Source organism: Physeter macrocephalus, chromosome 11 (genome assembly GCF_002837175.3).
Source record: "Physeter macrocephalus isolate SW-GA chromosome 11, ASM283717v5, whole genome shotgun sequence".
In the NCBI taxonomy this organism is placed as follows: Eukaryota; Metazoa; Chordata; class Mammalia; order Artiodactyla; family Physeteridae; genus Physeter; species Physeter macrocephalus.
In genome coordinates this window covers 171,579,371-171,604,645 of record NC_041224.1, presented here as the reverse complement: position 1 = coordinate 171,604,645, position 25,275 = coordinate 171,579,371, and the positions used below count along the sequence as shown (strand labels likewise).

Sequence of the window (25,275 nt, the reverse complement as noted above, 5' to 3'; positions counted from 1 at the left end):
GTTGATTTACAATATTGTGTTAGTTTCAGGTGTACATCTTCAGATTCTTTTCCGTTATAGGTTATCACAAGATATTGATTATAGTTCCCTGTGATACATAGTAAATCCTTGTTTATTTTATATATAGTGGTGTGTATCTTGTTAATCACTTATCCCTCCCCTTCCCTTTTCCCCTTTGGTAACCATAAGTTTGTTTTCTGTGTCTGTGCGTCTGTTTCTGGTTTGTAAATAAGTTGATTTGTATTGTTTTTTATTAGAGACCCTATTTTCTTTTAAAGAACCAGTAAAAATACCTGATAGAACCTTGAAACTTTTTAAGGAGCTCAATTTGAAACCGAAGATTTATTACTTAGACTTACTGTTTTTTAAACTTTGAACTGAAATTAACACAGGCACATTTAGTTTCCGTTTTATAAAAGTTGACAACATTCAAAATGAATTACCAAAAAATTGCTTTTTCTACATTTTTAATATTTAAGAATAGAAAACTGAATTTACGTACACTGAGCATCAGCCTTTAAGAAACTGACTTTTCTGGAAGAAGTAATTTTCTTGATTAAACCCTCTGGATTCCTTGCTGGGTAGTTCTTAACAGAATGTACTGTCGGGCTTCCCTGGTGGCATAGTGGTTAAGAATCCACCTGCCAATGCAGGGGACACGGGTTCAAGCCCTGGTCTGGGAAGATCCCACACGCCGTGGAGCAACTAAACCTGTGCGCCACAACTACTGAGCCTGCTGCTCTCTAGAGCCCGCGAGCCACAACTACTGAGCCCTCATGCCACAGCTACTGAAGCCTGCGCACCTAGAGCCCGTGCTCTGCAACAAAAGAAGCCACCGCAGTGAGAAGCCTGCGCAGCACAACGAAGAGTAGCCCCTGCTCGCTGCAACTAGAGAAAGCCTGCATGCAGCAACAAAGACCCAATGCAGCCAAAAATAATAATAATAAATAAAATAAATATTTTTTTTAAATCTAAAACAAAAAACCAGAACGTACTGTCACATCTCTTGCTGCCATGCATCAGTAACGTGCGCTGAAGTAAAAAGTCTATAATGTGCTGTGTTCTCCTAGGGTAGGTAGGTAAATTTCAAATAGGAAATTAAATTTGCTCATGTGAGCATACGATTTGATTGAAGTTACTGCTACTTTGCATAATATCTAATTAGTAGCAAGTTTCCCAGTTTTCTCTTGAACACTATAGGTAGATAATTCTATGCTTAGATAAACAAATTTCCACATATTTGTAGTAGGAAAAGATTGAAGGAAAGCACAAATGTTGAGTGGTTTTCTTAAACTTGAATTCCTAAAGTTACACTGTGTAACACAGATGAAAATAAATTCCAAGAATCTTGACATAGTTCTGTTTTCCAGCAGGTATTTTGTGATGTGTATGTGTGTGTGTTTAACTCTTAACTTGTTAAAACGTTTCATCTTTAATTATGAGGCCAGATTGACTGCCTACTGGTTGGTTTCCTAACAGTTCCAATAATAGATTTTAAATTGTGTTTTCTCTTAAGCCATTATTGCTTTTGGTCAAATAAATTTTATATATCTGGATGGTATAAATATTTTGAAGCATTCCTGTTAACACACAGAGAATTTCTTCTCTTTGCGCTTATATCTTCTGCTTGCAGCTCTGAGAGTTAAGGTTCTGTGATGTAGAATTTAAACTATAATTGTTAAAATAATCTCTTAAACTGGTACTACCCTGTCCCTGTTAAGTCATAATATCAGGTAAAAGAAAGTAGTGTTTTTATTTCGGGGCTTTATGGAGAGGAAAGATAAAAGTTTTTATTTTTCCTTGTGTCTCCTCACTGTACTTATTATAACGTCTTTCAAAATTGCTATAGAACAAGTAGCGTAAAGATAATTTAGTTTGCACTGTCCACCTTTCCTTCCCCCTCTTTCAGTAAAATGCCTAGTTACACAGATTAAGGATCAATTTAAACAATTTTATCTAAGGTAGAAAAACAACAAACCATTCAACTATCTCTTCTTCTCTGTATGTCTGCATCAACATACATGCATTTGCGCTTCTGGTATCAAACACCTCTTAAGTGTCTGTAAATTGCTTAGAATGTTAGATTATATTGACTGGTGGTTGCCTCTAAGGAGTAAAAAAATTTTTTGAAAAGTTTCTTTTTAGTCTAAATACTTTTCCCTGTGATTTGAAATATTCTTTCTGTAACTATATTTAAATAAGTCTGATATGTTACTTTTTACTTTCTTAGAAAGTATATAATTGGTACCTTTTATGGCTCAAGATTACAGATAGCACTGATTCATAGTTCAACTATTTGTTCACATTTTCTGAAATTTTTACATGTGAATTTGACAGCATGTCATTATTTGCAAATAAAAGCAGTTTTCAGTAGCTTGCTTTTTTTTTAACTGTACAATTTGAGATACATTTGCAAAAATGAATAAAATTATTTTTGTTTCATATCAAGAAATGGATGAAAAGAGGCTACTGGATCCAGGGTTGCAAGTTCGTAAAGGCCTCTGGGATTATACTCTGAAGAACCAGCAGATGGAATGCCTGAGTGACTGAAGAAAATGGGTGCTAATGCATCTAACTATCCTCATTCATGTTCCCCGAGGGTAGGGGGAAATTCTCAAGCCCAACAGACTTTTATAGGTAACTGTTTCAGTTTTTCTAACTTCATTTTCTTTTGTGAATATAAATAGAATTGGGTTTTCGGTGGTCTTTTTGGATTAAAAAAGGATTAAGCTATGGAAAAAGTTATTACAGATAATAATTCTGTAGCATCCAGATTTTTTCCCATCAAATGTAAATCTGGCTTATATGATTTTTTTCCTAAGCAAGCTGCTATAGCACAGTTGAGCTTTTCTTTGGTTGTCTTAACCATAATTGCCAATTACTCTAGGAAAACTAGGAATCTCCATTGGTGTGGAAATAGCAAAATATGTTTCTTGTGTCTTGGTCCATTTATTTTGCACATACAAATGCAGCATTTTTTACAATTAATAATCTGCTTTGTTTGTCCCTATTCTTTATTTAATATAAAAATGAGTTATTTGAACTCTTTAGTTTTCCCTTATGAAAACAGAAATCAGTTTTATTTGAACGGTTCAGAAATGTCTGTCTGTAAATATTTTTAGCACGAAATGCGTATTAAATTGAATGCTGAAAATGACTGTCATGAAAAAGGAGACAAGTTTTCATTTGTTTAATTTCCTTCTTAGGGACATCATCCTATTCTCAGCAAGGCTATGGTTGTGAATCAAAATTATATAGCCTTGACCATGGCCATGAGAAACCACAAGACAAAAAAAAGAGAACCTCTGGCCTTGCCACCCTCAAGAAGAAGTTTATCAAGCGTCGAAAATCTAATAGGTCTGCTGATCACGCCAAGCAGATGCGAGAACTCCTCTCTGGGTGGGATGTTCGAGATGTCAATGCATTAGTGGAGGAATATGAGGGAACTTCAGCCTTAAAGGAGCTTTCTCTACAAGCCAGTTTGGCTAGACCAGAAGCCCGGACATTGCAGAAAGATATGGCCGATCTTTATGAGTACAAGTATTGTACTGATGTAGACTTAATATTTCAAGAAACTTGTTTTCCTGTTCATCGTGCCATTTTGGCGGCAAGATGTCCATTTTTTAAAACACTGCTTTCTTCCTCACCCGAGTATGGGGCAGAGATCATAATGGACATCAGTACAGCTGGTATAGATATGCCCATGTTTTCTGCGTTGTTACACTACCTTTATACGGGAGAGTTTGGAATGGAGGACTCAAGGTTTCAAAATGTTGATATCCTCGTTCAGCTTAGTGAAGAATTTGGAACACCAAATTCCCTTGATGTAGATATGCGTGGACTCTTTGATTACATGTGTTATTATGATGTCGTCCTTAGTTTTTCTTCAGACTCTGAACTGGTTGAAGCTTTTGGTGGAAATCAGAACTGTTTAGATGAAGAGCTCAAAGCTCATAAGGCTATTATTTCAGCACGGTCCCCATTTTTTCGAAATTTGTTACAAAGGAGGATACGGACTGGTGAAGAAATCACAGACCGAACTTTAAGGACTCCCACAAGAATTATTTTAGATGAGTCCATTATACCAAAAAAATATGCGAAAGTTATATTACACTGTATGTATACTGACGTGGTGGACCTCTCCGTTTTGCACTGTAGCCCATCTGTGGGGAGTCTCAGTGAAGTTCAGGCTCTCGTCGCAGGGAAGCCAAACATGACTAGGGCAGAAGAAGCCATGGAACTTTACCACATAGCACTGTTCTTGGAATTTAACATGCTTGCACAAGGTATGAAATTCTGATTTTTAATCTTGATTTCTAGAATGACATATTTGTCTTCCAAATTGAAAACACAACCAATATGTTCCATGATTTCAATGTCTGGGATGTAACAGGGTCAGTTTTTTCAAATCTGTAGTTATGACATCTGAGACAGAATGAGGGTTAGTGTTACGTGGCTCTTCATTTGGTATTAAAACCAAGCATTCAAAACTAATGACTAAGCAATAGATGAGACTTGAGGCTCTTTCTTCCCTAATGTAAGGTGATAGGTGTGGGAATATATAATTACCTAGCTACCACCCACCTACACCCTGTCTGCTCTTGAGCTTTGAGCTAGCCCTGTTTCCCAGATTTCAAGGTTATTCTTGATCTAAGACTCCTTGGGTGACTTAGATTCTCTTATTTACACCAGTGCCTTATTGATTCTTAAATATTTAGAATAAGAGTGAAAGTTCATTATAGAAGTGAAGATAGTCCCATTTGGATACAGATTAACTGAATCAAAGAATTGGGCAAGGTTTCTGACTTAAATTTTAAAATATTCTATATCTTTTCAAGTTCAACTTGTACCTCAAGCAACAGTTTACAGGGCATAAGGCAGAGTTAGTGCTTAGACTTGTGCCTTCATTTAATTTAAACTAAAACTAAGTTAGAATGGCACATTTTTTGTGTTACAGGCAAATAAATACATGAAAGTTACATTAAAAGAATTGTATATCTGTTGGTAAACATTAGAATCTTTTTAACATTTCAGAGCTGGAAAGAGATCTTCCATGGGAAGCAAAGGGAATTTGCTGGCTTGACAGAATGCACTCTTAGCTTTCTATGGCTGTATATTAAAAGAAAACAAGCTATATGACATGAAACTACTTGAGAAATTTAGCTGATGAGTGTTTGCTAAAAGAACACTAGAAGTTGCCAATTAGAGAAGAATGTTAATGGTTTGGGTAAAAGACATTAATTTAAATAAAGAAAGCTAAGCACATTTTTCTAACTTGAAAAAAATGTATGGCTAAATCAACAAATTAATAAGACTTTGAGAAATAAAAATAAAAGCCCCAGTTAAATAACAATGTCAGTGACAAAATGAGAGAGATTATCAGAAGACATTATAAACATGAGTGAAAAAGTTAAGATTTGTATTACATAATCTTAAAATCTTATTTTACCGTTACCTGTGTAGTAATAGTACTAATTTTGTTTTATTACCATAATCAAAATGTCATTAAAATATTTTCTTACTAGTTTAAAACAAAAATTATTAGTAATAGTAGACTATTAGACATCAGAATATAGGAAAATATGTCACAAAAATAACCTAGCAGCTTGACCTACCATTCTTTCATTCTGTAAAACCAAATTTGTCAGAAAATGCCTCTACAGAAAAATTTAAAGATTGCAGCATTACCAAAAAGATATAATAATCTCTATTTTCTCAAAATGGCTTTATATTTTTGACAAGTTTAAATAATAAGAAACCAAAATGTACTGTGTATACTTTACTGTTTTTAAAAATGGGAAAGCATCCCTTAATGTTTTTTTGTTTGGTTGCTGTTAAGTTTTTAATGGAAAGTAAAATGGTGAGCCAGTTCTTGGATCTTGGATAATACTTGACGTAGAGTTCTTTTATGTTAAGTGAGTTAAATTTTTTTATATATATAATTTAGCTAGAAATTGTATTTTTTGGAGCACATTTAAAGCTATGAAACAACACTCCTTGCAGAACCTTAATTTTGGTTACTTAAAACAAGCAAACAAATATTCCCTTAAATTTGGGTGTACATGACTCTCTGTTTCCTTTCATTATTCAAAATACAGAGTTTGGGTTATTTGGGGTTTTGTTTTTCGCACCCCATGTAGGCCTTATCTTTCTCCCATACCCATTATACTGTTCATACTAGGATTTATAACAGACTGTAACTTCAATGTAATTTTTACCTATTCCCATGGGAAGGAGAATATTTAGTCACTTGGAGAGGGATTTTATATCATAAAGCCTAAGACCTCAGGCTCTGGTACCAGACAGGCTGGATTTGAATCCTTTACTATCGTGTTTTAACTCGTTTGACCTTATAAGTCATCTCTCTAAGCCCCTGTTTTCTCATTTGTAAAATATGCATAGTAATGCTATAAGGTAGGTTTATGAGGATTAAAGGAAATAATATATGTTAAGTGATCTGAATAGTGCCCAGTACATAGTAAGCATTCAATAAATGTTAGCTGCTAAATGATAATCATCACAACATACATTGTTCACTACCACAGTCTTTTCTAAAACTAACTTTTTAAGTTTTAAAAAATAATTTTATAATTATATTGACTAAACTGCATATTGAGAATAGTTTACAGATTTTTTTTAAGTAATTACTCTTTTTAAGATTTTCTTATAATTTTATCACTAGTGAGTTGGTGCATACCACATATCAAACTATTTTATCTGGCTGTTTGTCACTCAGCTCTCAGCCAGAGTTCTGCAAGCAGATTAAACCTATAATCCTCTGAGGCATCTATTATGTGTAATGAATTAGCATCTCTCCCATGCATCCAGCATGATAATAGTTACATACCATTTTGGAGAGAATTAAGAAAACAGTCACCGAAATAATTTTCTGTGTTCTATGATTCAGACGAGGACTCCAAGTTAAGAAAGGCTGTGGGACTAGACTGGCAACTTGAGGATAGGACCATATTGTTTTCATCTTTGTGTCCCCAGTGTCTGGGGCATAGTAGGCACTCAGTAAATGTTTATGAATTAATGACTGTTACCTTTTATTCCAAATTAGATTTAACTTTAAAAGTTAAAGCCCAGTTTCAAAAGGAGACAAATTCTATCAAGGGAGGCTAGGAACTTGAGACAACATATGCCCTTCAGGGTGGAGAGGTGATTTAATAGTTTTAAGAACATCATAGGGCTCCCCTGGTGGCGCAGTGGTTAAGAATCCGCCTGCCAGTGCAGGTGTCACGGGTTCGAGCCCTGGTCCGGGAAGATCCCACGTGCCGTGGAGCAACCAAGCCCATGTGCCACAAGTACTGAGCCTATGCTCTAGAGTCTGCGAGCCACAACTACTGAACCCACGCGCCTAGAGCCCATGCTCCGCAACAAGAGGTGCCACCACAATGAGAAGCCCGCTCACTATAATGAAGAGTAGCCCCCGCTCGCCACAACTAGAGGAAACCCATGCACAGCAACGAAGACCTAATGCAGCCAAAAATTAAATAAATAAGTAAATTTATTTTAAAAATTAAAAAAAAAATAAAATAACATCATAAAAAGAGGCAATATAGGCAGACAGCTGGAGTGGTTTGGCAAGTAGATAAAAGGGAGGATTCCTGACCTACATTGAGAATGTGTTTTATTCAGACAAGTAGGCAATCACTGTTAAGGAGGTGAATTAACAGGTAATGAGGCCTCAACTTACTGTGTGCCACCCTTTATTAAGCTCCCATGAATACATGGGTTAGTACTTTTTCATTTTGCTTCAGTGGTCCATCTGTCTGTTCTTGCATTAATATCACTTGCAACCAGGTGGCAAATCCTGACCTCTGCCCCCTCAATTCCCTTCTAAACACAAGAGACCTGAGATTTATTTTCAAACGAAGTGAACTAGAGAGATTCCACATCTGGAAATAACAATAAAGAAGGGTGGGGGTAAGGCTCAAGGTTGAAATCTAGAATTATGTGAAAGCCTACAAACTAAATGGTGAAGTCATTCCCTGACCTTCACCTGCTCTGGTCCAAGCCCGGACAGATACAAGACAATAAATCGGGCTCCAGAAGTGAACAGCCCAAGAGCATATAGACCTGTTTTAGGGTTTCATGATGAAATCATACAGTGAAAAACCCAGTATACCTTCCAGTGATTCTACAGAGAAGACTGCAGTCAGCAAGCCTCCTTCTGCAGGAGCTTCCAAGTAGGTATTTACTGCCTCAGTCTTAAATATAAAAATCCTGGATATTTGAGGAAAGCCTCCGAATTGAGACAGAAATAAGAAGAAATGCTAGAAGAAACAGACAATGAAGGGAGCAGAAGAAAACGTCAGTAGAATCAAGATATCCTTACATAAAAGAGCATTTTATTGAACAATGAGACATAAATAGAATGCTATAAAAGTAAAAACAGGAGCTTTTGGAAATGAAAACTGTAATAGAAGGATTGAAAGGGAAAGTTAAGAAATCTAGAAAATAAAATAACAAAGAGATGGACAACAGTGGAGACAAATAAGAAAACTAGAGTATTCATCCAGAAAGTGTAACATCTTAAATAATGGCTTTAGAAATATATACTAGAGAAAATGGAAGAGAAGACAGTATCTAAGGAATAATACAATCAATATTGCCAAAGCAAAAGGGATTTCTATATTAAAAGTTTCATCCCTTTCACTAGAGCACACCAGGGAAAAAGAGAAGATTCTGAAATGATTTAGAGAGGAAATAATTAGTTTCCATACAAGAAATAGGAATCAGAATGGTATTGAACTCTTCAGTAGCAACAACTGAATTACATATTGTCTTTAAAGAGCTGATGGAAAATTGTTTTAAACACAAAATTCTATGCTTAGCCACACTGTCAATCAAGTGTCAGGCGAAATAAATGCATTTTTCAGTCCTGCCTCGAAAAACTTACCTCCCCTGTACCCCTACTCAGGAAGTTACCAAGGATGTGTTCCACTAAATGATGAAGTAAACCAAGAACAAGGAGGTGTGGGATCCAGTAAATGGGGTCTAACACCAGAAAGAAGAAAAGAAAATCCTAGGTACGAACTGTATATTAGGTGTAGTGGGCATCTAGTCTAGACTGGACTAGGAGGAGGAGGAAAGGCTCTAAGAAGTAAATATCTGGGAAGAAATCAATTACCTGAATGTTTGAACATTAAGTGACAAGTGACATTGAAAAAGGTGTTACAGGTCTTTTGGTACATTTATGAAGAATTAGCTATTGTTAATTTATAAAAAATGAAGCAAATGAGAAAATATTTGCCAGAAAAATTTAAAGTTACATATGGGAGAAACTGTAATTCTAGTACACAGCCTGGCTCAGCAGTAAGTAGTATTTAAATAGTCATCATAGGGACTTCCCTGGTGGTCCAGTGGTTAAGGTTATGTGCTTCCACTGCAGGGGGTGTGGGTTCAGTCCCTGGTGGGAGAGCTAAGATCCCACATGCCTTGTGGCCAAAAAACCAAAACATAAAATAGAAGCAATATTGTAACAAATTCAATAAAGACTTTAAAAATGGTCCACATCAAGAAAAAAAAATAGTCATCATAATTTGAACATTGAATGTTGGTTTAATAAAATTTCTAAAATTTTATAAAAATTATAATAGAGATAAATACCAGAAGATACTAAAATACTAAGAAAACTGAGAGTATTTGCCTCTGGGAAGCAGGACTGGTGTGGAAGAGAGATAGGGCAGGAGGTTTTATTTTTAGAGTAAGCTTTTTATTGCTAAGTACAAGACTTTGTAAATTATGAGCATACACTGCTTTGATTACAAAATTTATTTTTTATAATGAAATATATGACATCAGTACCCAGAAGAACCAGAGAGATCTAGATTGGCCACAATCCTGAAGAACTGGGGAATTTATCATATCTATCAGGACTATTAACTAATGAGATCATGCTTATAATTTTGGTCAACACAGGGCTTTTACTTTCCTCTCATTTGGTTATCTTGACAACCTATGAGTATAGTAGGGCTCAGAGATTAATAACTAGCCTTTTCCTAAGCTTGTAAGTGATGAAGTTGTGACTCATACCAGCTCTTCCAACCCCAAGCCCAGGAATTTGGGCATGGTGAGGCACGGGAGCAGAATGAGAACCATTTCCAAGGATGATGGTGGGAGGCCACTGTGGCCTGGTTGCAGGAACAAGTCAGCAGACTAGGCATCAACTCAGAGGAGCCTCAGCTGTAAGCCTTGTGGGACTGAACCGCTTGCGGGTGGGGCTGAACACATATGTGGGGGAATTGTGGGCCAGCTGGAGATTTAAATACCTGGGTACGTCACCACTCAGACTGCTTCAGAGCACTTCACCAGAGAACAGAGGGCTTTGTACTGAGTGGGCCATTCTTTCCTGAATAAGCAAGTATTCCAATATCAGTTATTTAACTTTTTCAGCTGCCCAGAGTAAGGAACTCCCTCCTAATGTTGGGAAATTCCTCACTGTGTCGGTCTTCATAGAAGGCAGAGCCCACCTCCCAGTGTAAAAACCTAAAAGGTCGGATACTTGCTTTCTCAGCCTTCTCTGTTTAGGGCTTCAGCACATGACCTAGGCTTTTTGAATCTAGAGCTGATGGCACAGAGAATCAGGGACTGTAGAGAATTCTTTCTGGAAGCAGGGTAGGAGTAGCAACACCTAGTGGAAAAGGAGAGATGTCAGTGACAGTGGTGCCAGTGATGGCCTTCACTGTCCAGGAGTGGTTTTGGCCAGGGTCCCAAGGCTGCACAAGGTACTCACTGGACTGTTTCTGTGGTGTAGTACTCACTTGCAGCTTTCCTTTGTTGTGTGTTTTCTGAGCCTGCTCTCCAACTTTCCCAGCAGCTCTGTACTCACAGTATCCTTTCAAATAAATTCCGTTTCTGCTTAAGCCGACTAGAGTTGTTTTCTGTGGTTGCAGCTTAGAAGCCTAGTTCATAACAGTACCTATATTAAAAAGACTAGTGTATAAAATTCCAAAATAGATGACTAGATTGGAAGAGCCTCAAAAGAAGGACCAGGTGTTTGATCACTGACTTTGCACAATGACCTTAGCATACACTGTGTAAACAGCTCTGAAAATGTGAGAACAGTGAGAATATGCTATTGATTCATAATTTTTTTTAGTAAAAATCCACTCTTGAGGAGAACTATAGGTTTTCTCATGAACTTTAACAACCCACAGGCCTACAGTAAGAACTTCTGTTTCCGTGTCATAAATACCATTGACCTCAGAACAAAACAGCCCAGAATTAGCACCAGCATCTACATGCATATTCCAGTCCAGGACATTTTACAGTAATATGCTTTAAACTGCAGATTTATTTTTTCATATTGATCAAAACTGTATTATTCCATCTTTGGAATATGAAATTTATAACTTTAGTTCCAAAATAGCCTCTGAAATGCATTGTCCATATTTTTAGTCATAATGCATGTGATTATATTTTATTGAATTAAAAATCTAACAGAGAAACAAAGCAATGACCTAATTTTTTCCCTTAGCAACTTGGTCAGATTCCAAGAGTGTGTGACTTGAAACGAATGCAAAATAGCAAAGACTAAGTGTCCCCACTCTAAGCCATTCCCCCTCCTCCCGTCCTCTCCATTGTCCCCACGTTGACACTCTTCCTTCGGTCTCGGTTTGGTTGAGCTGACAGTTCATTTTGCTTCTGTCTGTAGTTGTTTCCTCTTCAGCAGATTAGTCTGGATATACTTCCTAGAGAACAATGGAGCTAAGTTAAAGACCATTATCAACAGATCAGAGTAGTAAATATAGGTTTCAGTTAAATATGTGACATAGATGAAGAATTAATCTCAGTTTCAGGAATGGCAGTTCAAAAGACTCAAGTTATGCATCTCTTAATCACAATAAAATTTAGCTTACAAAACTTACTCAAAATTGTAACATGTAATATTTAAAATATTTAATTGCACATTTAATTTTAGAACTTAAACCGTTTTTCATATAAACTATAAACTCTTCACCTCTGACCCTCTACTCACACTTTTCTTTGGTTTTGTAATATCTTTGACTTTGTTCACTAAATGTTCAAATTCTACCCTTGTCTTTAAGACCAAACTCACATGCTACTTCCCTTGTTTGGTCTTAGGCATTAAAAATTAAAATATTTTCTGCTTCTTGCAAAATTCTAAAACAGTTTGATTTTTCTTTTCGGTTTTTACATCTTCTGACTTATTTTGAAATTAAGCTATGTAACTGTTTCATTTCCTCTACCAACTAGTATCAACTATATTCTCTAAAGACAAGATCAAAATCTGGGTCATCTTTGAATCACCCAAAAAACCTAGCACAGGGCTTTGCTCCTGGTAGACTCTCAGTTATATATTTTGAATTATGTTTTGTACCTATGAAAACTGAGTACCTTTTTCTTTTAAAAAGGGGGAGGGGTATAATAAATGTTTAACCCTAGAAGTTGCAAATAAAATGAAAGCAATGAGCCTCAATTGAGGAGATAAATATGAAGTATTATTTATAAAAGTAAATTTAGATGTGGTCCAAATGATGTATAACTCTGTACTGTTAAACGCAGTTTTAAGTTAAATTTCAAATTGTCTCATCAGCTCTTCACTTTGTTGGTCCATTGATGTGAAATAGAATATCAATTGAATTTAGAATATTCTTGGAAGCCAGTCAAGGCTATTAATCTTTTGAAGCCAAAAAAGTTTAATCCAAGTATACTCTTACCTTTTGTTCTAATTATAATTTAGATCAAAGAACTAATTATGCATCTAAAATCTCACTAATAAAAACATATTTACAGTAATAATGCAAATATAATTCAAAATGTTAAAGTAACTTGGAAATTCTTATTCTAAATTAGACATCTTTTTACTTCTTATTTATCCTGTTTTATTAAAGGAAAATAAAATTGTAAAGGAGTTGCCATTTTCTTGTTTATTGAAAGTAGAGTGTTTCTTCACCCTTATTTTATATACTTAGAAGACAGTGAGTGTAAATACTATGGATTGTTATATGACTTTTTGAATGTAAATATAATATACACCAGGCACTTTGCAGTCATAGCAAGTGTTATTTTAAAATGCATACAGTTTATTTGAAGTAAAGTCTATCAAATGTCTGTTCCTTTTTATTTAAAATTATGCGGAGTTTAATTAGAAGCCTTTTCTCAACACTAAGTGCAACCTTTTTTCTGTAATACTGAAATTCCAAGGATGCCACAGTGAAGGGAAATGAAATAGAGGAAGATTGGTTTGGTTTGGTTTTTTTCCCCAACCCAAATTGTGTGTTTATTATAGTCAGTGTCTAAGCAATTGGATTTAATTTGAACTTTATAGATATTAATCAGATAAAAGATGAAATGCTATACTCAGGTCAGTATGGATATGAACACAACACTTTGAACAACAGTACTACTTCTCTGGGATGAGAAAGAGCTGAGCATTTATATTATTTAAAGAGCATGTTGAATTCTGGCCACTTGGGGGATAGCAGATAGCATCCGCAGTGTATTCTGAAACAGAGATACTTGATTTCACGTTAACATTTTTTGAACACTGTTGCTATACAAGATGCAGTGCCAGGGAGAAGAGAATTACAGTTTTCAAATGCCGCTGTGTACCTAGCAGGCAGTTCAAATATGCTGATTCATGTCATCTCCCATTTGCTCAGAGGTTCAGAGATAAATAACAGTGCCCAAATTTAATGGTATTTTATAAATACCGTTAGATGAGGTTATATCTGTGTTCTAATCCTGCCTCTGCCACATACTAACCATGTAAATTCTGTCTGGGTTCCTCAACTTGAGCTCGTTTATTCCTCTTCATAGAAGTGCAGGCACCAAGCACTGTGCCTGGCTCACAGTTGGGCTTTAACAAATGGTTTTAAAACTGGATTACATTAACTCTTAAGTAGACAATTTCTAAAGATAAGAATTGAGTTATTTTCCGTACACATCATTTGACAGCACAGTTCCAAGTTTGCGAAGTCTAAAAAAATTACCAGATTCAGACTTTTTTTAAAAACTGATGCAATTGCAAGAAACATCCAATGTTAGATGGCAAAACAGCGCCATTACAAAGAATGGTCCATAGAACTTGCCCTATGGTGGTGGGCTATTTGGTGTGTACTCCCATTTTGCTTTGATTCAGTTATAGTTCCCTTTTCTCTTAGAAACACTAAGAAAAATGGCCTAAATTGTGGCCTTTTCCTAAAGCCCCAACTTATTGTTATTTTTCTGACTCTGCCATCGTCAGATTTTGACCTTCCTCCTATACCTTCTTATTGCCAAGGGGTGCAGAAACTAATGCAGTCTAAGATGCAGGTTATACCAGTACAAGGAAAAGAGGATTGGGAGAGGGCCTTATTAGTGAGTTAGGAGGGGAAATGACAGGAGGAAGAACCTCTGTATTATACAAGTATCCTGGCTTTTCAAACTCAGTGTTGAGATACATAGTTGACGTTTCTGCCTTAAAACCAAATATTGCACTTAACTCCTAAAATATCCAGAGTAGAAGGACTCTGCCCAGATACAAGTATTCTGTCTACTTCTGGTTTTAAAAGTGGCTGGAGGAAACTATTCCAGGAGTTAAGATAGATTAGATGTTTTAGCTATTACAGCATGCAAAACATTGAGCTAAGCTCTTTTTGTGTAAGACCTCCCTTAATCTTTACAGTAGCTCGTATGGTAGCTGCTATCATCCTGCCTGTTTTAGAGATGAGATGAGTAACTTAAGTTGTTACTTCCCCAAGACCACTTCTACTGATCAAAAGGTGGACTTCAAAACAAGAATTTACTGACCACCAACTCTATACGCAGTAGCTAAGCTTCCTATATACTTTGGTTTTGGGGGGTTTTTTTTGGCCGCCCCGAGCGGCATGCCAGATCTTAGTTCCCCAGCAAGGGATCAAATCTGTGCCCCCTGCAGTAGAAGGGTGGAATCCTAACCACTGGAAGGCCAGGGAATTCCCTATACTTCGTACTTTTAAAAAGTTTATAGACAGTGTGTTTGGTAACATTCATAAGTAAACCATTCCTTGTAACAACTTTAAATTTGAATGAATTTATTTCAAAAGCAGTGTATGCTCATTTTTGGAAAAAAAAAGGGAATAGTACAGAAACATAGCCTAAAGTGTATTTTCACCTATTACCACTCCTTTCCCCAAATCCTTATTGATGACATGCTTTGAACAGTTTGAGTTTCCTTGCAAACCTTTGCATGTGTATGAGTGTGTGTGTGTGTATTTCACATGCATATCTTGTTCTGTTGTAATATAATAGTACCACACTATACATGTTATCCTGTGTCTCGCTTTTTACATACTTAATAAACTTTGGGAAAATTATGTCGTTACATAATAGTTACTTTATTTTAATAACTGTATTTTTGTTTGTTTCTAAAAATGTAAGGATGCCCTGGTTGGATATTCAGATAATAAAAATAATACAAAGGGTGTTGAAGAACCCTTCAGAATCACTACTCAGTGAAAAACACTTAACAAACAGTACCTTTTTATAAATATTTCCTGAAGACTGAATCTGAGTTTGGAGTGTTAATTTATGAGCCTGCTAAAACATTCAGTGAATATAAACTGACTAGAAAGTTCTTCCATCCAGCTATTTTTTCATATATGTAGATGAAAAGGAGTATCAATTCCTATTATAAATTAACATGGGCTAGCCTCACTAAATATGTCTCCATGAAGGGGGTAGCTTTGATATATTAAAAGACTTTGAGCTCTGGTTTTGTTCTCTCCACTGAAACATGCCTCATACTTAGCACTGATGTGTCCATAAGACTTCGAATAAATGTTTTTACATGTCAAAGTACTTGAAGGTGAAATATCCACACATCTGAAAGTCATGCCAGAAAACTGAAAACACTATTTGCACACTTACATGGCTTTGTTTTTAACCATGTTCCTCTTCAACCATAATAGACTCCTGAAGTGGGTTTGTTTTAATACTAAGTTTTCGCTGTCAGTGTTCTTCCTAATGAAGTTTACATTAAAGAACAATGCTGGAACTTCCCTGGTGGTCCAGTGGTTAAGACTGTGCTTCCACTGCAGGGGGTGAGGGTTCAATCTCTGGTCGGGGAACTAAGATCCCACATGCCGTGTGGCACGGCAAAAAAAAGAAAAAAAACCCCAATGCTGAATTTTGGAACCTGATTCACTAAACTATTTCTAGAAAATACGTGGGCATCACCTTGGTTTTCTAAACCTTGATATCTGTCTGAGCTTGTATCTAATTATGAAAGGTTCAGAAATGTATGATTAAATAATTTCTTTGTTATTTTTATGCCTCATTGTAAATTCTAGATTGATAGTTTTTTGTTTGTAAGTGTAAAGAAAAATATTAAATATCTAAAGTCTTCAGTGTTGTGAACTCCCCCTCCTAACCTAGTTAAACAGAAGGTAGTAAGTACTAAGTTAAATAGTAGATAGATACAGTGTGGTAAAATCTGTTCATCATGATAGGTCTGTAAACCTGAGAGAACAGCAGCTGCCTGAGTTTTCAAGCAAATAAAGGTAACAATGGGACATTATTGGGGGAGGGAGGAATATAACCTGTTGGTTCAAATGGATCCTTGGTATAGAATTAGCACTATGACTCCTATACTTTATTCATTTAGCAAACACTTATTGACCTCCTACTGTATGCCAGACCCTGAGAGTAATGAATAGGATAGTCCAGTGGTGAGTGCCAGTAGGCAATTCCAGTGTCAGTGCCCTGATAGAGTAAAGCACTGAATGGTAGGGAGCACATAGGAAAAAGAGGAGCCTCAAACCTCAATATAGGGAGTTAGGGAAGGAGGGACAGTTAGGGAAGGAGGGACAGTATCAAGAAGAACTATACAAGAACTTTACAGAGAAGTGACCTGGAGAATGAAAGGAGTTAAGTAAATAAAGGTTGGAGATAAAGAGGCACATATCAGGGAGAAGGAACTGCAGGTAGCAAGGCCTAGAGATAAATGAGAGCGAGGCACTTTTGGCTGGTGGGGAGGGGAGGGGTTGCAGAGATAAGAGAGGTATGGTATGGAGAAATGAGGCTATAGCAGCCGGCAGGGCTGTGTAATGAAGAACTTGCTATACCATGCTGAGACACTTGGCTTTATCCTGAGCCTGTGGCCTGATTAAATTTACATTTCTGAACGCTCTCTTTGGTTGCAGCATGCAGAGACCATAAGAAATGTTCCAGAAATAGTGTTTTTGTTTTAAATGCATACATTCTTTAAGCAGGTAAAATCTATTAATTACGCATCAAAAATTACTAATTCTTTTTAAGAAGTTCCTTACTCTATTTATTCATTTATTTAGTAGAATTTTTTGAGCACCTATTTTTTGTCAGGCACTGTGTAAGCTCTTAGCTCACATTATCCTCTGTGGTAGGTATTATCTCCATCTTACAGATAAACTGAGGCTTGAAAATATTGTCACCTGGGGTTACAACTAGAGAGTGTTAAGGCCTAAATTTGAATCGTGGTTTTTCCAACTCTAGAGCTACTCTTTCCCATTTGAGGGGAAGAGGGAGTATGATCTCTGTAAGAAGAAATCATCTATGAGGTGCACTGTTTCAAAGGGAGTACACGATTATATGGAAGAGATAAAAACCAGTAGATAGCAAAAAGTTTTCTGAAAGTCATAATTACATGGCTCTACCCCAAGAGCTTTGGACTTTTCCTTTATTATGATAATGGAATTAAGGATACTAGCTTACTGTTTTGTTCCTAGTGGGAAAATGGTTTAAGAATAATAAACATGGTATAGGTATAAATGGATATTTTTTGTTTTTAGATAAAGAGGCATAAACTTCTGAGTTTTTCACTTACTAAGTACTAGGATTGTTTTTATGTAGCATTTTAATAAATGATCTGTGAGAGAAAAGTGCACATTTAGGTTGTCACTGACCCTTTCTGTTCCCTTTATGATCTTTGACTTGCTCTGCTGTCTTAAGATTATGCTCCCTTCCTACCCTCTCCTACCCCTGCAAATCCCCATACTTGCTTTTGAATTAGAATATACCAGTACAGTGGGTGCCCTCTTCAAGGGAACTTAATTATAGTAATAGCTGCCATTTATTTAATGTTTATTGTAAGTTAATGTGCTAGATGCTGTGTGTATATTTTCTTATTTAATTCTCAAAATAACCTGATGAGGGAGATTTTTAGGATTAGGAAACATTTTTCAGATGAGGAAACAGGCAAAATTTCATACATCACACAGCTAAAGGGAGTTGGGATTGGGTCTCGGATCAGTTCGACTCTAGTGTTGTATCTTGGCATCTCTCTTCCAGTAAGTTGCCTGCACATGAGAAAGTATGTTCAATTTCAAGGAGTTCAGGCATCCTGTAGGTCCCCTAATTAGATCCCCTCACACTTTAGTTTAGCAGAGGCTTATATATAGTGTCTGTGTCCAGAGAACAGGCATCCCTGTGAATGCTTCTCCCTTTCATTATGCTGTTCTCACCCCAAAAAACACTTAAGCACAAATATTAAAAATGTCATATTAGAAACGTTAATTTATAACAGACATTAAAGAAATATAAATCTATATTCAACTAAGTATCTTAGGGATTCTTAGTCTTTTTTTTTTTCCTTTCATGGTTTAAAGAGAAATCTTCAGTCTTTTGTCAATTGTTGTCTGTGTGCTTTAGCCTCCTCCTTTAGTTACTAAAGTTGTTCTTTAGACATTTTCAGCTTCTTTCCCATCTTTGTTTTTCCCTTTCACACAGCTTGGCAGAGCTGTAAGAGTAAAGAATACAAGCACTCTTTGTACATTTTCACACACAAGTTACATGAATCTCAGTGATTTTGCCTTTCCCATCAGAAGGGAGTAATGTTCTCAAAGCAGCGAACCTTCTCATTTCCTTCCCAATATTTGCTTGGATTTTGTGGTCATTGATTGATTTTATATTGAGCACTGAGGGAAGGAACTCCTGGCACCTTCCATAGCCTGGTGTTTCTGGTTATTTTTTTTATTATTTGATTTTTTGAATAGATAATCATTCACGTGGAACAGAATTCAAAAGGTACAAAAGGGTACTCAGCGAAAGGTCTCCTGCCCTCTCAACTTTTTGTCCCCCAGCCCCTCAGTTCCCCTTCACAGAGGCAACCAGTGTTATCAGTTTCTTGTATATCCATCCAGATAGACAATCCAGAGATTGTATTAGAACATAACTTTTAAAATATACTGAAAGGGAATTTTAAAAGATATTTGGAATGGATCTATAATACTAGTAATGCTTTCTGGCATTTAGCTCTTACAAGAAAATCTTACAAGGCTATTAAAAGGGGCAGAAGTTTGAAAGGTATACTTCCACATAGATAAATATGTTACACTTAAGTCTCTGCCTGTATGTTAATGCCCTTCTACCCAACAGGGACAACCAGGTTCTGAACATTAGCCAAAAGAGTATAAGAAATAAAACCCAGAAAAACTCAGCCTACTTTTTTTTTTATAATGAAAATAGATTTTAATCCAGAGTTATTTTTCCCCCAGCTTTATTGAGCTATAATTGACATATAGTATTGTGTAAATTTAAGGTATACAATGCAATGATTTGATACATGTGTACATTGCAAAATGTTTACCACAATAAGATTAGTTAGCATATTCTTTATCTCACTAATTAACATTTTGTTGTTGTTATGGTGAGAACATTAAAGCTGTGCTCTCACAGCAACTTTCAAGTATACAGTACAATATTGTTAACTAGTCTCCATGCTTTACATTAGATCTCTGGACCTTATTCATCGTATAACTGAAAGTTTGTACCCTTTGACCAACATCTTATTTTCCCTGCCTCTCAGCCTCTAGAAACCACCATTCTATTCTCTGTTTCATGAGTTTGATGTTTTTAGATTCCATGTATAAGTGATATCATATTTTTCTTTCTCTGACTTATTTCACTTAGCATAATCCTCTCAGGGTCCATCCATGTTGTTGCAAATGGCAGGATTTCTTTCTTTTTATGGCTGAATACTAGATATATAGATTATAGATATAGATATCTCACATTTTCTCTATCCATTCATCTTTTGATAGACACTTAGGTTGTTTCTGTCTTGGATTGGCTGTTGTGAATATTGATGTGATGAACATGGGAGTGCAGATATCTCTTCAAGATAGTGATGTCATATCTTCAGATATATATACCCAGAAGTGGGATTGCTGGATCATATGATAGTTTTATTTATAATTTTGTGAGGAACCTCTCTACTGTTCTCTGTGGCTGTACCAATGCACATTCCCACCAACAGTGCACAAGGGTTCCCTTTCTCTCCAACCGTGCCAGCATTTGTTGTCTCTTGTCTTTTTGATAATAGTCATTCTAACAGGTGTGAAATGATGTCTCATTGTGGTTTTGATGTGCATTTCCCTGATGATTAATGATGTTCAGCACCTTTCATGTACTTGTTGGCAATTTGTATGTCTTTGGAAAAGTGCCTATTAAGTCCTTTGCCCAGTTTGTACTCAGACTGCTTGCTGTTGAGTTGTATGAGTTCCTTATATATTTTGGATATTAACCCCTTGTTGTTTATGGCTTGCAAATATTTTCTCCCGTTCCGTAAGTTACCTTTTTATTTTGTCAGTTGTTTCTTTTGCTATGCAGACACTTTTTCGTTTGTTGTAGTCCCACTTGTTGATTTTTGTTTTTGTTGCTTGTGCTTTTGGTGTCATATCCAAAAATACTTGCCGAGACTGATGTCAAGTAGCTTTTTCCCAGTGTTTTCTTCTAGGAGTTTTACAGTTTAAAGTCTTTAAGTCCTTAATCCAGTTTGAGTTAATTTTTTGAGTGGTATTAGATAGGGGTCCAGTTTCATTCTTTTGCATGTAGGTATCTAGTTTTCCCTGTACCGTTTATTGAAGATACTGTCCTTTCCCTCACTGAGTATTCTTGGTATCAGTCCTTTTTTTTTTTTTTTTTTGCCTAGCAATGATACACCTTTACCTAAAATATTGATTGCAGTTCTTACTGCTCTTCAGAAATGTAGTAACGTTAGACATGTTCTGAGAAAAGGCAGCTAAAGCAGATCAAAGAAATGAGTACTATGGCAGACTAAAATGATTAGGATTGTCCAGTATGTCAGAAAGGATATTGCTAAGATGCTTATAAACTTACTGTGACCCCTAATGATCCTCATCTTCAGGTATTCATACCATTATGCAACCCCCTCCGCTTAAGTGTGAGTGCGACATAAGACTTGTTTCTAACTAATACAATATGGCAAAGATGATGGGATATCACTCCCATGGTTACATTATATTATATAAGACTCCATCTTCATAGTAGACTTACACTAGAGACTTTTTACCTTGCCAGCTGTGAAGAAGTAAGCTGCTATGTGGTGAGATGGCCTGTTGAGTGGACCGCATGGCAAGAACTGCAGGCAGCCTCTTGGAGCTGAGTGTGAACCCCGCAGCTAATAGCCAGCAAGAAGCTGGGCCTTTCGTTATATGGCTGCAGGGAAATGATTTCTGCCAGCAACACAAATGAGCTTGGAAGCAAATTCTTCCCCAGTTGAGCCTTCAGATGAGAATGTAAACCCAGTTGGCACCTTGATTGCAGCCCTAAGAAACCCTGACTAAGGACCCAGGTGACCTGTGCCCAGACTCCTGACCCACAGAAAATATGGGATGATATGTTTGTTGTTTTAACCCACTAAGTTTGTGATAATTTGTTACATAGCAATGGAAAACAAATACATTATTTAATCTTCTGATTTTCATAGGTTAGAATGGTTTAATGTCAACAATTCCATGTGATTTAACTTAATTAGGGGAAATCAGTAATTTAATTTATCACAGAGCCTTCAAGGTGATAACCAGCCACGCCCCTATAGAAGACTCAGTTCAGGAAAGATGGTGCTATTAGCCACAGTCCCAGCTGCTACAATTGGCTGGAGGCTATAATTGATATTCTCATTGTAACTGTATCACTCAGAGTTCAGTCAGGGAAGCCGAGCAACTCTGACTTTCGGGGTAGGGGAATTATTATAGGAATTGGGCCTTACACAATTGTGGGAGAAGCGGGGGAAGTGAAGGTCTGAAAGGGAGAGGAGTTAGACCCAAAGGAGTTAACAACCAGTCAACCTGGGAAGCCAAGGACATCGAGCCACTAAGGTGGAGCTGCAAAGGGGGAAGTACGCCGATAGTGGCAGTTGTCCGTGGATCTGCAGCCAATCATCTGGTGGTTGCCTGGGGCCGGCGTTGTCGCCAGGGCTGCAGTTGGGAGGGAGAGCTGGATGCAGAGCTGTGGAGAGCAAGAACAAGCTAGAATCCACGGGCACCTCTGTGTCTGCCTGTCACCACATCTAGCTACAGTGACTTTTTTGTTGTTTGTTTTCAGGGTTTTTTGTTGTTTTTTTTCTGTTTGTTTTTTATTTTTTGGCTGCGTTGGGTCTTCATTGCTGCGCGCGGGCCTTCTCTAGTTGCAGCAAGCAAGGGCTACTCTTCATTGCGGTGCACGGGCTTCTCATTGCGGTGGCTTCTCGTTGCAGAGCGCGGACTCTAGGCACACGGGCTTCAGTAGTTGTGGTGCGTGGGCTCAGTAGTTGTCACGCACGGGCTTAGTTGCTCCGCGACATGTGGAATCTTCCCGGACCAGGGATTGAGCCCATGTCCCCTGCATTGGCAGGCGGATTCTTAACCACTGCGCCACCAGGGAAGTCCCTACAGTGACTTTTAAAGAGTAACGGCTGCTGCTGCTGCTTCCTTTCAAATCACACGTTTCTGTTTTGGCCAACTTTAGCTTAGGAACAGGGATGGAGATCGTGGAAAAGAGTTTTAGCTTAAGCAAGTTTAAACAGTACAGATCGGCACGGTCTCCCTCTTCCATTACCCAACCTAGATTTTCTTCATGCTTTGCCAACATTTCAGCAGGTCTAGATAGCCTGCCAGGTGAGATGACCCAGACCTTCATCCCAGAAGTATCTGCAGTTGCCCAACCTCCATTATCACTGAGCAAGGAAGCACCGAAAGGTACTGCAGTCGAGTCCTTCGGATTCTGGACGAACACCTTCCTGCCCCTTTTGTACTGCCCCAAACCTAGCACCCTGGCACAGCACTCTCAATATCCACTCTCACAGTATTTATATCCAGATCTTGTAATTCCTTGGGTGTGTGTGCTTTCTTCCCAGAACAGGGACTGTACTTTCTCTCTCAGAATGTGATTATGCTTGAACAGATCCTGATTATTGGTTTGGAGCTAGTGAGAGGAGGCAGGGGCAGATGTTGAAGAAGACAAACCCTGTCTTTTCAGGCACCTGCAGGGTCTTCTGGCAAGAGAACGCTACTGTCCTCCAGCAAGGAGTTGGGAGGTGCTATTCCTCCCAGCGTGGAAAGTTCAAGTGAGTCTTGGGGCTTAGCATTCCTAGCTCATCCACCCAAATATCCCCCTTCCAGGTTTCCGTGTCCACCTGTTCCTATCGAGACCCAGATTTTGTCAGAGGTTTGCCAAGACTTTGCTCAAGTCTTCTTTGTAGTTCTGAATACCTTAAAATTAAATCTTGAGCCTGAGTTTTGGCAGTCTTTTCTGCAGCTGCAGAAAATAAGGGTCTCTTTGAACACTGATCTAGAAGTTTCCTGATTTTGACAGAATTCTTAGACTTGAGGGGTGACTAACTGTCATTTTCTTTTTTTCATGACTTTTCATCCAGCCACATCAGGTCCTTCGAATTACTAATGTTTCCATTCAAGTTCAACCACTACTACCGAACTGATACTTCACTTAGTGAAAAATCTTAGTATTGTCATGCTGCTACAGGCAGGGATTATCACCACCCCACTTGTCATTAGGAATGGGGTCCTCTTCGCCATCTTACCAGTGAGTGATTTAGTTCCAGAATCTCACTCAAGAATCTTATTTTCTAGGGCCACTTATCTTACTATCATAGTGTGGGTGTCTCCTCTCATTCCCCCATAACCTCTGCTGAAACAGCCTAAAACAAAGACTTGCTTGCAGGTAGTTTATTTGGTAAGGAATCCCATGAACAAGAGGGAGAATCGGGGGGATTGAAACAGGGAAGGAAGGAAAGCAGCCTAAGAGTGGGCCATTGTGTTGGTTACTGCTGGAGGCTACAGGGCTTCCAGCCTGCTAGGATCCTTGAGGAGTTTTGTAGAATCTTCTTCAGAATGGTCCTCCTGAAGGATAGAGAGGAGCCTTTATCCTGCCAGCTCTCAGATGTTGCAGAGTCCAAGGACTAGCAATGAAAAACTCTAAGGCATAGATTGACTTGTCTTCTAACCCCCATGTCTGATGCTTAGTCTCTGGCTTGGATCTGGAATTCTGGTTGCCTTTTTAAAATAGATGTGCAGGGATGATATGTTGATGGTAGTGTTTTAGAAAGCAAACCTTTCGGCTGTGTGATCATTATGGATTAGAATACTGAAGGGACAGAGATAGTGGGAAGCTTTTCTATAATTAATGTGTGAGGTACTGAGGATTTGAACCAAGGTGGTGTTAATGGGAATGGAAAACAAAGCTAATCAAAGAGCATTCTGAAGGAAGAATCAGTAAGAAACATTAACTAGTTTGTTTTGTGTGTGTGTATGTGAGAGAGAGAGAGAAAGAGAGTTGGCACAGCTGATTTAAGATTTCTTACCTAGAAAAAGGATAGTGTTCATGGACACATTGGCTCCCCGATATTATTTAACATAATCCTCAGAACTCTGATGGGATTATTTCATCCTGGATGTGAGGAAATGAGACTAACAGAGGGTGGTGTGCTTTGATCCAGTACAGGCTGATAGATGAGAGCCAAGAGTTAGTGATATAATTACCTGAATTCAAAGCCTTATATGCTCTTTCTGCTACTTCATGCTGCCCTCACTTCCCTCTTGTTTCATAGTTCCTTTCCTTAGGATTTGGAATCAGTCATGTACGGGTTAGTAGGAAAGAATTGAAACAACTTTTCTCTCAAGCCTATTTGCACTTGAAGTCTTAATTCTAACTCTGGTGCCACTGAAGAGTCACTATGCCTGCTCTAAGGCCAGCCTTCCTCTAACCTTACTATATTGTTTTATGTTGCATGGCAAGCTGTAATCTCCTCCATAATTCCTTTTCTTTCTTCCTCCTTGTCTATTTCTTTCTTCCTCTTATCACCTCAAACCCACTATGAAACTCTAAATTTGGAAGCAGCTTATACATTTCCTGTTAGATATGAGCCAATGAAAAGGTTTCCCACTGATATTGGTGAAACATGTATGAGGGTATACCTAGGAATAACAAAGAGTATGAGGGTGGCAGTAAAGACAGATGCTGACAGTGTATTATTATTCAGGAAATCTGTCAACGTTGAAGTACATTTTA

General features: G+C 37.5%; 1 protein-coding gene across 7 annotated transcripts in view; it reads left to right on the top strand.

The window, feature by feature from the left end:
- The window catches only part of BTBD7 (BTB domain containing 7), a 79,554-nt gene that overhangs the window by 27,910 nt on the left and 26,369 nt on the right, over nucleotides 1-25,275 (top strand). For 6 of the 7 annotated variants that reach the window (XM_055088690.1, XM_007127310.4, XM_028496353.2 and 3 more), the window contains 2 exons: nucleotides 2,450-2,637; nucleotides 3,207-4,286. In XM_055088690.1, the coding sequence (XP_054944665.1) occupies nucleotides 2,556-2,637; nucleotides 3,207-4,286 (1,162 nt within the window). In that variant the 5' untranslated portion in view covers nucleotides 2,450-2,555. Of the gene's footprint in view, nucleotides 1-2,449; nucleotides 2,638-3,206; nucleotides 4,287-5,034; nucleotides 15,321-25,275 lie in introns of those variants that run through there. The other variant, XM_028496355.2, reaches the window with a different exon arrangement.